Source organism: Mustela nivalis, assembly GCF_964662115.1.
Source record: "Mustela nivalis genome assembly, chromosome: 5".
NCBI lineage: Eukaryota > Metazoa > Chordata > Mammalia > Carnivora > Mustelidae > Mustela > Mustela nivalis.
Genome location: NC_139024.1, coordinates 68,200,745 through 68,215,961, shown reverse-complemented (window position 1 = coordinate 68,215,961; position 15,217 = coordinate 68,200,745). Strand labels below are relative to the sequence as shown.

Here is a 15,217-nt window from a genome sequence, read left to right as displayed (position 1 = left end):
GATACCTCTAGTTTTATTTTTATTTTTTTTCAAGATTTCTTTGTCTACTCAGGATCTTTTGTGGTTCCACACAAATTTAGGATTGTTTCTTCTACTTCTGTGAAAAATGTGTTGGTTTTTTTATAAGGATTGTATTAAATCTATAGATCATTTTGGGTTCTATAGATATTTTAATAATACTTACTCTTCTAAACCCATGAGCATGAAGTGTCTTTCCATTTCTTCGGGTCATCTTCAATTTCTTTCATCAGTGTTTTATAGTTTTCAGAGCACAGGTTTTTCATCTCATTGGTTCAGTTTATTCCTAGGTATTTTACTTTTTGGTGCAATTGTAAATGGGATTGTTTTCTTAATTTCTCTTTCTGCTACTTCATTATTATTGTATAGAAATGCAATAGATTTCTGTATTGATTTTTGCGTCCTGCAATTTTACTAGTTTTGTATCCTGTGACTTTAGTAGCTTTTCGGTGGAGTCTTTAGTGTTCTCTATATGTAGCATCATGTCATATGCAAATAGTGCAAGTTTTACTTCTTCTTTACCAGTTTGGATGCCTTCTATTTCTTTCTCTTGTGTGATTACTCTGGCTAGGACTGCCAGTACTGTGTTGCATAAAAGCAATGAGAGTGGACACCCTTGTCTAGATTCTGGCCTTAAGGGAAAAGCTCTCAGTTTTTCCCCCATTGAATATGATGTTCACTATGGATTTTTTTTTTATATGAGGCCTTTATTATATTGAGTTATGTTCCCTCTAGACTTACTTTGTTGAGGGTTTTATCATGAATGGATGTTGTACTTTATCAAATGATTTTTCAGCATCTGTTAAAATAATCATATATTTTTATCCTTTTTCTTTTCTTTTTTTTTTTTTAAGATTATTTATTTATTTATTTGACAGACAGAGATCACAAGTAGGCAGAGAGGCAGGCAGAGAGAGAGGAGGGGAAGCAGACTCCCTCCCAAGTAGAGAGCCGGATACAGGGCTCAATCCCAGGACCCTGGGATCATGACCTGAGCTGAAAGCAGAGGCTTTAGCCCACTGAGCCACCCAGGCACCCTGGTTTTTGTCCTTTTTCTAATTGATGTGATGGATCACATTGATTGATTTGTGAACATTGAACTACCCTTGCATCCTGAGAATAAATCCCACTTGATTGTGGTGACTTTTTTTTTTACTATGTTGTTGGATTCTGTTTGTTAGTATTTTGTTGAGGGTTTTCACATCTATGTTTATTAGAGATCCTGGCCTATAGTACTCTTTTTTTCCTATGGTATCTTTATCTGGTTTTGGTATCAAGGTAACACTTGCCTCATAGAATGAAGTTGGAAGTTTTCTTCCTTCTTTTAATTTTTTGAATAGCTTAAAAATAGGTAATAACTCTTTTTTAAAATGTTTGGTAGAATTCACCTGTCAAATCATCTGGTCCTGGACTTTTGTTTTTGGAAGTTTTTTCCCAAATTTCATTGTTGGTAATCAGTCTGTCAAAATCTTCAACTTCTTCTTCCTTTACTTTTGATAGATTTTATATTTTTAGGATTTATCCATTTCTTCTAGATTGTCCAGTTTGTTGGCATGCAATTTTTCATAATATTCTCTTATAATTATTTGTATTTTTCTAGTGTTGGGTTTTATTTCTCCTCTTTCATTTGTGATTTTGTTTGTTTGGGTCCTCTCTTTTTTCTTATTACTTTGTTGTTGTTGTTGTTGTTTTTTAATTTGACAGGCAGATCACAAGTAGGCAGAGAGAGAGAGAGAGGAGGAAGCAGGCTCCTCGCTGAGCAGAAAGCCAGATATGGGGCTCCATCCCAGGACCCTGGGATCATTACCTAAGCTGGAGGCAGAGGCTTTAACCCACTGAGCCACCCAGGTGCCCCATATTACTTAGCTGTTTGTTCAGTTTTTATTGATGAGTCTGGCTAGAGGTTTATCAATTTGGTTGATCTCTTCTAAGAGCCAGTTCTTGGTTTCATTGATCTGTTCTATTGTTGTTGTTGTTGTTGTTTTTAGTTTCTATATCATTAATTTCTGCTCTAATCTGTCGTCACCAAAATTAAGGTTTATAATGTCAAGTTGCTACTGGAAATTACTTACTTTCAAATTTTGGAGTGAAAATTATGTTACCTACAGGTTATCTGGGGTTAGGATAATTTCTATTTAAGGTCATATAATTTTGCTGTCAGTTACTTCTTCCATGCTGTATTAGAGAAATTCTTTCAGTGTCATTTATAAAAGTCATTAACAGTCTGAAATGATACAGTGATAAATTCTGGATTTATAGTCAATTATTAAATACTCATAAATACTCAATTATACTCATATAAATGAGTACACTCATGTAAATGAATGCGGTATCCTTTTTGTCTCAAAGCATATTTATTACTACTATGTTGCCCAACAATAAATATTATATTTTTGTCAGTCTGGGAAAAGATTTGCAGTGTTACTATGTTTCCATAAAATAAAACTCTAGAAGTAATGTAGCAGGAATCATAATGAACAATATCTAATAGTATTTTACAGAAGCCATCTGTAGTGTGGTGAGCTTTTAATTAAAGACAATTTTTAGGGCACCTGGGTGGCTCAGTTGGTTAAGCCGCTGCCTTCGGCTCAGGTCATGATCTCAGGGTCCTGGGATGGAGCCCCGCATTGGGCCCTCTGCTCAGCAGGGAGCCTGCTTCCTCCTTTCTCTCTCTGCCTGCCTCTCTGCCTACTTGTGATCTCTCTCTGTCAAATAAATAAATAAAATCTTTTTTAAAAAAATTAAGACAATTTTTAGTGGAACCTGAGATTACCAATGATAAATGTACTGTTGTCTTGGCATTGGGAGATTCCAGATTCACTGGCTGATTATTGTATGGACTCAGACATTAAGTTTAATGTTGGAGTCAAATTACAAAAAGATAGCTATAAAGATAGAGCTATAGATCCTGATTAACAGTAAGTAGATTCCTATAGGCAATGATTAATAAACCAGGATGAGTACAAACTGATCCTATACACAAATAAAAAAACAAGAATAATAAAAGAGTATGAAAGAATGACTACAATTAATACTTTAAAAATTTAGCTTCTAAAAATAATTATGGACCATTGCATTGTGGAGTTAAATAACATTAAAAGAATTTTCCACTGGCAACAATATTTTATAGATTCTAACTATATTAAAAGATGGACAGTTTTCAACATTGGAGGGAAATGGATGCACACACACAGTTGGTGGGAGTATTAATTTTATCACAGATTTTTTGGAGGGAAATTTTATAATAAATAATAAAACGTAAAATTTTTCTTAGTCTTTGGCTCAGTTGTGGCTCTTGTAGAAATCCAGTGTAAAGAAACAATCATGCACAAGGATAAATAAATATGTTGACTATTCATCATTTATGATCATGAATAACTAGAAATAATAAATAACAATATGCTTGGACATATTATACTATATTCACACTCTGGCATATTATACAGTCATTGAAGAAGCAGATCAATATGAATTCCTGATTTTAGGGGCAAGGGAATTGCTGTTTTCTCTTTTTACTTTATATGTTCTCTTTATATGTCCTGTTCTTTGAATATAGTTTCAAAAAATGTATTACTTCTGTAATTTTTAGTGTAAATTAAATGACATATATAATAGATGAATAGATAAATAGAAAAATAGATAAATAGACAATAGATAGACAGAAAAATAAATAGATAATAAAACAAATAAAACAAATAAATAGAACTAAAGAAAAATATATAGATAAACAGAACTAGCACCTGTGAAAATTATGGGAAGATTTGCATATTTTGTGGAAAATAAGCTTACTAAAGTAATTTTTATAATAATTTTCCAATAACTAACATTTGTTAGCATAATTATGAGAACAGTTATGTGTGAGTAAAACTTAGATACTGCTCGGCTTAAGATTTCAAAATTTTAAGTAGATCTAAGAGTGTATATAAATGTATCTCGTCTTTTGTGAGGTTTTTCTTTAATTAATCAGATATCAAAGACAAGTAAAATAAGACCTAAACTTTAATCATTTTCTAAATATCTGAGAAAAAGTACTGTTACCAAAAAGAGGTGAACATAAGTAATGAATGTATGGGCATTGAAGTGGACATTGAACAATTTCCATATACAAAGTACATCTTGCATTAGCAATGAAATTTAACGTTTTTCACTATATTTCGGTTATATAAATAAATATGATTCATGTTTCAGCTTGTTGATTTGGCTAAGTCTTTAGAGGAAAAAGTAAGTATTTCAAAGATTGACATTAAACTCTACCGTATCAGATTTCTCAGGACTTTGGGTTTCTGCCCTTAAAAAAGGGGGAGGTAGGGGGATACTAAATCAGTGGTGAGCAAGCTGTTGCACAAGGTCAAATAAAAAAGTATTTATAGGTTGTGTTTTTAGCAAGCAATAAAAATGATATCTTTTCATATCAGGAAATGCAGTAACTATCACTGGACTTAAGTAGTCCTTCATTAGTTTGTTGTCACTTGAGGGTTTCAAAATGTTAGCCAATTTTCCAAAAATGGAAATAAATGATACACACTGTAGCATCCAAGTATAATGTTGTAGCATGTACAAAATTTGTTTCTGAAAATAATTCTGAAACAAATTTATCTTGTAATCTGTGTGATGACGAATTTTATGTGTCAACTTGGATGGGCATGGTGCCCAAATATGTGGCTGAACATTATTCTGGATATTTCTATGAGGGTGTTTTTAGATGAGATTAACATTTAAATTGGTGTACTTTGAGTAGAGCACATTGCCCTCCATAGTGTAGATAGGCTTCATTTAATTGGTTCAAGTCTTGAAAAATAAAAGACTGAGCTCCCCAAGCATGAGAGAATTCTGCAACACTCTGAACTGAAGAGCAACACCGGCTTTCCCCTAATTTTCCAGCCTGACAGTCTTTGAACTTAAACGGTAACATTAACTTTTTCTCTGGGTTTCCAGCCTGCTGGCCCATCCTGCAGATTTTGAACCTGACAGCTTCCATAATTGCATGAGACAATTCCTTAAAATAAATCTTTATATATATGTAAATCCCTTACACACACATATACACATGCATGTACACACATCCTATTGGTTCCGTTTCTCTGAAGAACCCTCACTAATACAGTCTGCTTCGTTTTCTCAAAGTATACTTAATTAACTTTTTTTTTTTAAAGATTTTATTTATTTATTTGACAGAGAGAAATCACAAGTAGGCAGAGAGGCAGGCAGAGAGAGAGAGAGAGGGAAGCAGGCTCCCCGCTGAGCAGAGAGCCCGACGCGGGACTCAATCCCAGGACCCTGAGATCATGACCCGAGCCGAAGGCAGCGGCCTAACCCACTGAGCCACCCAGGCGCCCCTACTTAATTAACTTTAAAATCATTTTCCCATTGCAAATAAATTAAGCAGCAATTCTCATGCCTCACAGTCCCGCTTCAAGGTATCTCTCTGACTTAGGCAACAGCTCTCACTGATTGCTTAGTGAATCTATTCTTGAATCTTCTTTCTTTGCAGACCGAAGTGCACCCAAAGTATTAAAGACCACAGAGGTCCCAGATGGGCCAATGAACCTGAGTTTTCCCTCTGACAGATTAGGCTGTATGTGGCCAGGAGGCTCAGGAAGTTCATTTTTAAGGTTTCCCCCAGAGATCACCTATAGTCTATTATTCTAACATTTACTATAAATTGGGTGTATAGATGATTGCACAAGTTGGAGCAAGGAACTGAGTGGTGAACACTTGCAACAATGTTGCTATTGTGGGTGCAGAATTTTAATTGGCTTTGGAAACATTGGTTTTCTCATAGTAACAATGATTTAACTGGTCATGATGGTGATAAAAAGGGGCATTTGTGGTATTCATAGATAAAACCATGTGAGGGACCCACGGTCATAAAGCAAGGGTACAATAGCTGCCAATGTTCATCATCCTTCAAAATATAAAATTGTGCTTCCTCTCATAGAATTCCAGAATTGAAAAGATGTTATAGAGATGTTATTTCGTTAAACTTCTCATTCTAGAGATTAAGAAAATAGTCAAAGAGGTCAAATTACACTTCATCAGACTACGAGGTCTTAAGATAAAAATGGTATATGAGGATTAGGCCTAGGAAGCCCCAGAAGGCCCAATCAAGCAGCAAAGTCGGGAGGTGTCACCTTACATTTCATTCACCACTGTTGTACGAAGCAAGACCTCTTAACCAACGTTTACCTGTTTTGCATAGGATGCCTTATAACAGCTGACAAAAGAGGAAAGGAGCAAATTTATGAACTGTCAGCTAAGTATGAGCGTACAAGCTAAAAATGGGTTGGGACTTCCCTATAACCCTCTCCATGGTGACCTTGAGAGACATTAGTCGGTGAAAATCATCTCAATAGGCAGAGCTCCAGGTGGTACAACTGATATTCCTCTTTTGGCAGAAAGAAAATAGCCCACGATTAAAATCTATGTAAATTCATAGATGACAAATAGCTTGGGAGGAAAAGGGGGGAAAGATCAGGGACAAGAAGGTCTGCGGTCATGATTTGTGGATGGACTCATGGGAGTGGGCGTCAAGTGTGGAGATCTTTGTGTTGCATGTTTGTGTCCACAAGAGAACACCTACCCTGGAACAGGCATTAAACAAACCACCAAGTAAGCAAAGTGGACAAAATGTCAGCCAGTCCATGTTAGCCAACTTTCTCTGACCTCAGTGTTTGAACACTGAGGGGAACAAAGAGACAAAGTAACTGTGGTGTCAAGGATAGAGGCTGTGTATGGGCCCAGCTATGTGGTGTCCCATTTACTAAGACTGATATAACTCCTGCCACTGCTAAATGACCCAGCAGTTAGCAAGAGAGAACAGTGCTAACCCCCAAATACAGCACAATTCTTTCAAGAGGCCAAGCAACCAAGAACGCTTTTTGAAACTACATATATTCTAGGTATGATTTGCCTTTCCTGTTTGAAGAGCCTCAGACAGCATCATTAGCCATGGGATTACAGAAAGTTTAATTGATCCACATGAATTCCGAATAACTTCACATCAGACTAAGGTGTTTTTAACCAGGGGTGATCCCCACCCCCCCCACCCCCCCTCCACTCCCCCACTACTCCCACCCCCTCTACCCCCCTACCCCCCCTCCCCCCCTCCAGGGGACATTTGGCAAAATCTGGAGACGCAGTTTGTTGGCACAACTGAGAGGATGCTACTGACATCTAGTGGCTAGAGGCCAGAGTTGCTGCTAAACATCCTACAACAGGCAGCAGTTCCTGTGACAAAGAATTGTCTCACCCAAAACGTCAATATGCCACTGTTCAAAAACTCTGGACTAAGAGACTCACTTTATGGTAAAGGAGGTGCAACAGTGGGCCCACAACCTGAAGAGCCACAGGTCCTGTCACATACCACAGTGAAAAAGCAGCTGGCATTGAAGAACAATAGAATAGCTTATATTTGTCACAGACAAGGCTCAAAAATGAAACCATGCAAAGATAGGGAGTCATCTTCCAGGACCCAGGATAGACTTGTATCAGTGACTACTATGTGGTGCTGTGCCCCATTAGTTAGAATACATGGTGCCAGGAATCAAAGGGTGAAAGTAAGAATGACCCATAAGGAATTTCTGCTTCCTTTTTCTGAAATTCTGACCTCTTGAGTGTTCAGTGGTCTTTGTGCCTAAGAACAAAGAACAGCCACCATGAAAACACAAAGTACAGTTTATGCCCGTGGACTTCATACTCCTCATGCCAAGGAGCCAGTTTCGATGTTAAATAGACAAATACAGTAGCCACAGTCTCAGAAGGGCTGAATGACTTGGGGTTTAGGCAGAAAGATATGATTTTTGGTTATCCCACCAGTCTTGGTAGACTAAGTCACCAAGACCATCGCAGGTACTATCTGTAGGAGAAGAGAATCTAGGCTAGATTGCAGACTAAGGAAACAGTAACTTATCACAGCTGTAGCTGTGAGGGCTAGAGTTTTCTCTGTTAATTTTCCTCCAATAAGTTTGCCCTAGGGAAAAACAATCACCACAGCCCTGGAGGAATGACGTTTAGGGCTTAGGTAAAGCAAGAGGAGTGAAGACATGTAAAAGTGGCTATTGTGTTACCCTGCCCAGATTCCTTTTCCAGGAAGGAAGGACTAATTCCCTTATAACTACTGAGTGTGTTGCTGGATGATAGCTCTCAGCTGCCAGTCCTCTCTGGGCTTTGTTCTCCCCTGAAGAGAGCCTCATTGCACGAGATCCTTCTTTCTCTGGAGGGCAAGATGCCCCCCAAGATTGGGTGAAGGCCAGGTCCCCTTTCCCCAACTCAGTATGTATCTAAAGGGCCATTCCAACCTCAGGGCAAGCCCAAGTGCATTTGTTACTGCACTCAGCTCAGCTTCTCCCTTGGCCCAACTCTGCTTCCTTACCATCCTGCACAAGGGTTGATCTTGACAGCAAGTCCCCCAAAACTTTGTGTACACAAAACTCCATCTCCCAGCCAGCTTTCTGGGGAATCTGACCTGCAACATTGTACATGCACTATAGTCCAAGCCCTTCAAGATACAGTGAAAGCATGCTGCTTAAACTTGCCAGAGCTTCCCTTCTTCCTTGACAGCTTACCTTCCAGGGTCTGTTCACAGACACACAGCATTCCCATCCTTGCTTTTGCCTCTTCTCTTTCATGTTTGGGGAAGTTTTCTCCTAGAAGCCAGAATAGCAACTGTTAGATTGTAAACGAAAAGCACATAAAAGACTGTCCTTTCTTACCTCATTTTTATCTGCAGCAAGTACCCTGTGATAAAAAGACTGAAAGGAATTGCAATTCATTTAGTCCACCAAATATTTGGCCTGAAGCATTTGTTTATGAAATGCAAAACTCAGCTTGATCTAGGCTCAAGTTTATCAGTGTTCCTCTTTTTTCGTCTTTCAAACATACTGACTTTCTGTCAATCTTGATTTTAATCACCTTCAAGAAGACTGTAACTTGGATTTGTTTTTCCAACAGCCATGTCAGATTCCTATGTCTGTTATTTCTCTTGTTGTGCATAAGCCTCTATTGGGGGTAAGAGTGGGAGGTGGGGAGAGGGAACTGGCTGCAGTAAAGGACCAGTGTCAAATATGAACTGAAGAACAAGTGGATAAGCTCAGTAATATTATAACCCACTTGGAATTATAGTCAAATTCCTAATTGGCCAGATCTGAGTTCTAAATATCTCCACTCAGCAAATAAACTCAGACTATTCCCTGAAGTGCACATTTCTATGGGAAACAATCAGAAAAGGTTAAATATAATTGGGATAATTTTGTTAAGTGCTTAATGAAATTCACCAATGAAACCATCTGAGCCCAGCATTTTCTTGGAGGGAAGGTTTGGTTTTTTAATTGAGATATAATTGGCATGCATTATACTGGGAGTTTAGGTTGTACAACGTAGCAATTTAATATATGCATATTTGCAAAATGACCACTATAATGAATATAGTAACATCCATCCCACCACACTTAATTACACATTTTTTCTTGTGATGAGAACATATAAGATCTACTTAGCAACGTACGAATATACAATACAGTATTATTAACTACAGTCACCATACTGTATGTTATTTACACAGCACTTACTTATTTTATACCTGGAAATTTGTGCCTTTTGGTTAATTATGACTTTTATTTAGTTAATGGGACTACTCCATTTTTTTCTTTCCTTATCAGTTTCGTTTGGTGTTTTTCTCAAAAAAAAAATGTTTACCCTTTTCATCTGATTGTTTAATTTTTTTCGTAAAACTTATCACAGTATTTAATGTTTCATTGTTTTCATTTTTTTCTTGTATAATCAAATTTTCACCTGCTTCATTTACCATCAGCCAAAAACTTCCTGTAGCATTTCTTGTAGTGAATATCTGCTGTAGATCAATACTTTCCTAGATTAACAGGTTTATATTTTTTCTTTAGTGAGTTTAAAGATGTCATTCCGGTGTCTTCTGACTTTCACTGTGTCTGATGAGGGGTCAGCTATCTTACTGTGGATTCCTATATTTAAGCTATATTTTCTTCCTTCTTATGTGCTATTTGATGTTGACTTTCAGCGGCTTAACATCATGTGCCTGTAGGGTTTTTCCCTTTGCTTGATGGTTACTTAGATTCTTATAATTATGGGTGGATTTTTAAATTAAGTTTTGAAATTTTCCAACCAATTTTTCCCCAAATAATTTTTCTGCCCCATACTCTCTCTTCTCTCTCTTTCTAGGATGCCAGTTACACAACTGTTAAAATTTCATTTGATGCTTTTGTGCAGATCATTGATGTTTTGCTTTTGATTTTTAACATAATTTTTGTGCTAAATTTGCTCATGATTATTAATTATTCTGATAGAAAAATCAAAAAATTCAAAAGATAACAGTATCAACAAATTCATATTGTACTATTGGAAGTGGAAGTTTTTTTTTTTTCTTTTCTTCCAAAGTTTGTTCTTCATTTTCTTTTTAATGTCTTACTGTCTTGACCAGGACTTGCAGTTCGTATTGAGCAAAAGCAAGGATAATAAGCATTTTTGTTTTTAATCTAATCTTAAGGGAAAGATATCTAAAATTTCACCATAGGGAAACAGTTTCCTAGGTTACTGAAAGGTATCTTTGATCAACCTTAGAGAGTTCCCTACTTTTAAGTACTTTGCTATTTTAAGTAAATTTTGAAATTTACCACTTTTGTTTTTCTTCAACTCTTGAGAAAATATGAGGCAGTCTTCATAAGGGCTAGTCTTCAAACATTTCAAAATGTCTCCATTTCTGAATTCATGCAGGATTACACTGTCTTTTCCCCTGGAAGTCAGGTTGGCTGTGTTATGTGCTTTGGATTATGTTGCGAATGAAAGAGATATAATATGTCGTTTATGGGTTGAAATCTTCAAAGCCAGTGTGTCGTAGTTTGCCAGGTTCCCTTTTTCTGAATTAGTGATTATGTAAGCATGTGTACAGAAGGCGCTTCCAACAGCCTGGGTCCCTCACTGACTATGGTGACTAGGATCTTTTTGCCAATGTTCACTGGATGGGTAACATGAGAAGAAATTTAATTTTTATCATGATCTACTTCTCGGATTGAGGATTGTTTATTCACACAGAATAACCTAAAATAATCCTTTATTTTTGTTTTTATGCTAAGCTGTTCTTTTATTGAAGATACTTATACTTGATCAAAATATATTACTTTTTAATATTTTTTATTTCATAGCTTCCTCTCATAGATAATACTACACTTGGCATACCTAACTGGCAAAACCAGGTGAGCAACGTAGCTTAGGGAAGATTTTCTTTAAAAAAATTTTTTTTCTTCCAAGTTGAATCTATAGTCTCTGTTCTCAGGGAATAATAGCCAGATGGTGTACTAGAAAAAAGTAAAATGTTCCGAAAGACATTTTTACATGTTATATGGAAGCATGGAGAAAAAAGAAGAAGAACTCTTTTCTAGACAGAGTGATCCTGAAAGGCTTCCTGGAAAGAGTGACATTTAAATTGAGCTTGAAGGGTGAACTGAGTTATGTCAGGAAAATTCTAGGCAGGGTACATTAACTAAATATATTATGAGGAGAGTATAAACAAGCCATATTTGTGGAACAGCAAGTTATAGAGTTTGCTTTACTTATAATGAACAGCAAAATTAATCTGTGAATTTGATTCTATAGGCATCAAAGATTTTTGAATAAGGGAGAAATGTTTTGTTTGTTTGTTTTAAGACGATTAATATTGCCATAGGATGAATTGTTAAGGGTGGGTACCAGCAGTCACGAGAGTTTGGGAAGGGCAGGGATTTTTCATTGCTGAGGTGACACAGTGAGGGCCTTGACAAGGAGATGGAAAGGAAGGAACAGCTTTGGGTTTTGTTGACCTACATGGTTTACAGGTGTATTTGTCCATGACTTAGCACTTGAAAACCTAACATTCTTCATGTCTGTATATCATGAGCCATATAGATACACATTCACTGGATAAGCACCTTAAACATATTACATTATTGACTCAGTAGGCTGCTGTTAAACACTAAAACCAAAAGTGAAAACACAGATGCTTAGGGAAAGAAAAGTTGGCAGCACAAACCTTTGGGAATTCGGTAGGGTATTTTTTATTTGTTTGTTTTTTGTTCTTTGCCTTATGTTGTAGGGCAGTTGTGATTCAGGTATATTTGTTCATTCTGAAGGAAAAAATCCTCCCACTGAAACAATAGTACCCTTATAAAGAGCTAGACGTAATCAACAGCACTGTACTTTGCCATGTCTTGCTTGACTGGAAGGAGGTCTCATTCAGGGACTGTTGATCAGACCTTTTTGCCTCCTCATTTTAAAAGGCATTTTGGGAATTGTGATATTTTTCCATGTTTGAAAGCATCATTTGTCCAGCAGAGAAGGGTTGGGCATCAAGCATAGGGAAGTTTTGGGGTTTCTAAAGTGGTCACTTTGAGAGTCATTTCATAATATATTTGTCGGTATGTCTTTCTTCCAGTTCTGGTTTTGTTACCTTCTCTCTGTTTTCAATGTAAACAGCGGTGCAAAGGGAACTATCTTCCTGCTGCTCAAAATAACTACTTAGTTGGGTAAAATTTATAATGTTGAATTCTACTTTTAGCCAGGAAATGCAAACAAAGCTTGGAGACTGCTTGTTCCCTGACCCCAAATTCATTCCATGTTGCTATAGCATCACCCCTGAGAAAATGGACCCGCCTGTTTTCCTCTCCATAGACGCACTCAATGGGCTTTTGTCAGCTCTTGAATTATAGCATTAAAATTTAAACACCACGGATTTAATGGAGGATTATTATGACACTCTGGTGCATTCTTTCTGTTGCCATTAGCAACAATCCACGGATGAAATAAAATAATTGTTTTAAGAGTTGCTGTTTTCCTAAAAGATGAAGGATCTATCTCACATTCTTGGAGTTTTATAAACTGGTTTGTGTGGGACCATTACCATGAGAAGGGTACTGGTAATATATAATACCAATCCAATGATTGAGGGTATTTTTTTTTCTTTTGGTTCACCAATCTACAAAAGCAGAAGATATTTTCACAGGCCCCCAGAAGATGAACTTCAATCTGTTGCTCCCAAACACATTCTCCACTGTCTGGAAGACGTGCAAAGGCAATGGTACAGCGTTCCCCATCTGAAATCCTTCAAAGTGCTGTGGGAATAAAAGAATCTCCGCCAAAAGCCCCAGAGAGATCTGTCTGTCTGTATGGTATGGTAATGACTGAGGCTAGTCCACATAGGATTCTGGGAGAAACTCGGCTATTGAAACCTAATGAATGGAACAGAGAATTTCTTGTTACAATACTGTTTGTTTCTTCGATTGGTCATATCCTTGGACCTAAGAAGACATAAAAAATAAATAATAAGAGCAAGATATTGTTGGATTGGTCTTTGAATTTTCATTTGGTTATATAATCTTTGTAATTTTCTTATAGGTAATTTTGCATCTAGATTTATTTTTTTCTACCAGCCATTTGCCTACTAATTGTGTGACATTTTTACTTCTTCCCTATTCCAATGTCAGCATCTGGGTTTATATTCAGGATTGTATTTTTCTTTTCAGCAAGAAGATTACAACAACTTTTGTTGCTCTCCCAGCTGCCAAATTATTATGGATATAGCCTTTCTTTAAAATATTTAAACTATTTCTAATGTTTTTTTTTATCTTTGGAATAAATATAAGTTCATTGTATGAATAATACAAAATGAATAACAGGCAGTAAATAAATCATCCTTTGGATTTCACCACCCAGAGATAATACTTCTTAACCTAAGTGTGATTCTTCATGTATAGCAATGAAAATAAATTTTATTTTCACCAAATACTTTTTAGGGTTCCCCTGATCTCTTCCCAGATGAAACCCTATTACCAGTGCCTTGTGTTTTCTTTCACAGGGTATCCACACAAACATCTTTATATGTGCTACTTTTGCATGAAAATGATAATTTTAAATTTTTTAATGCCTTGTCTTTTTAAGTAATAATAAATCTTGAAACCAGACTTTGTATGACACACCATAGTGGTGCTGTTGTTGTGGGACAAGAGGGCTTGCCTTAAGGTTACCTGTCTAACTAAGCAAGCACACTGTTATTTGTTAGGTTGTATGTGCCTGACCAATAAATGGAAAAGGTTATGAACTATGTTCTTACTCACACTTTACATAACACTGAGAAAATACTATCCATAAAAACAAAAGTTAATATTATTTTTACTTGTCATGTTTTGGGATAATTTGACATGGTTTATATGGAACAATTCATTTCTCTGTCTAGTCCCTAAATTGGAGATGTTTTATTCTTTTATAATTTTATTATTATGATTATTTTTTAAAATATTTTATTTATTTATTTGACAGACAGAGATAACAAGCAGGCAGAGAGTCAAGCAGAGAGAGAGGAGGAAGCAGGCTCCCTACTGCAGAGAGAGCCCAATGCAGGGCTTGATCCCAGGACCCTGAGACCATGACCGAGCTGAAGACAGAGGCTTTAACCCACTGAGCCACCCAGGCGCCCCTAAATTAGAGATTTTTAAATAGTTCCTTGTCATTTGCTATAAAAAACAATGTTGTAATAAGCATCCTTGCAAACATAACAGTATGCAAACATATCAATATACTTGTACTCTTAATTATTAGACATTAAATTCCCGAGGTCAAAACACAGTGTACATAGATTCACCATCAGGGAACCAAACCAGGTATGTAGGAGAACCTCTGTGAATTGAGAGCCCCTTTGAACTTTAGAAAGCACACTGGGAAATGAAATTTCCCCTTGTATCAAGCTGAGATAAACCCAGGCCAGGCTGATTTTGCTCCTGAATATATATCATTTTCACCTGACAGATTTGGCTAATTAAGCTATTCTCACTGTGTGAGTCATTGAATTCCAGTTGACCCACCCCAGAAATGGGACTATCAAATCAGAGAGTCACAAGGCTTCCATGCATCAGGGGTTTGACTTTGCTCAAAGCCTAGTAGCAGAAAGCCATACCTGGTAGTTACACCAGAGAGGTGATAAGTCTGAAACCCCAGTGTCCCTCAGGGTAGAAAATACCTCCCTTTGCCAGAAATCCCAACTGCCTGAAACTTGTCAGTGGAACTTGAGCTCAAAGGTGTCATTAGGGGTGTGTGTTCTATAAGCCTTTTTTTGTATGTGGCTTCCATAATTGGGAGAATTCCCTTATCAGTTTTGGGGTGAAGAAGTACATTCAGATATAGAAGCAACAACAACAGTACCTTG

The 15,217-nt window shown here is 36.8% G+C and overlaps 1 protein-coding gene and 1 long non-coding RNA gene across 2 annotated transcripts in view; one reads left to right on the top strand and one right to left on the bottom strand.

Moving 5' to 3' along the window:
• Window positions 1-8,976, bottom strand: part of LOC309865225 (uncharacterized protein) — a 112,509-nt gene extending 103,533 nt beyond the window's left edge. The window contains exons 1-2 of the mRNA XM_082731448.1: window positions 8,929-8,976; window positions 8,583-8,663 (exon numbers count right to left, since the gene is read on the bottom strand). Of these exons, the coding sequence (XP_082587574.1) occupies window positions 8,583-8,663; window positions 8,929-8,971 (124 nt within the window). The 5' untranslated portion in view covers window positions 8,972-8,976. The remainder of the gene's footprint in view (window positions 1-8,582; window positions 8,664-8,928) is intronic.
• The window catches only part of LOC309865227, a 230,850-nt gene extending 216,859 nt beyond the window's left edge, over window positions 1-13,991 (top strand). The window contains exon 6 of the long non-coding RNA XR_014311985.1: window positions 13,007-13,991. This is a non-coding gene — a long non-coding RNA (uncharacterized lncRNA). The remainder of the gene's footprint in view (window positions 1-13,006) is intronic.
• The last annotated feature ends 1,226 nt before the right edge of the window (window positions 13,992-15,217 follow it).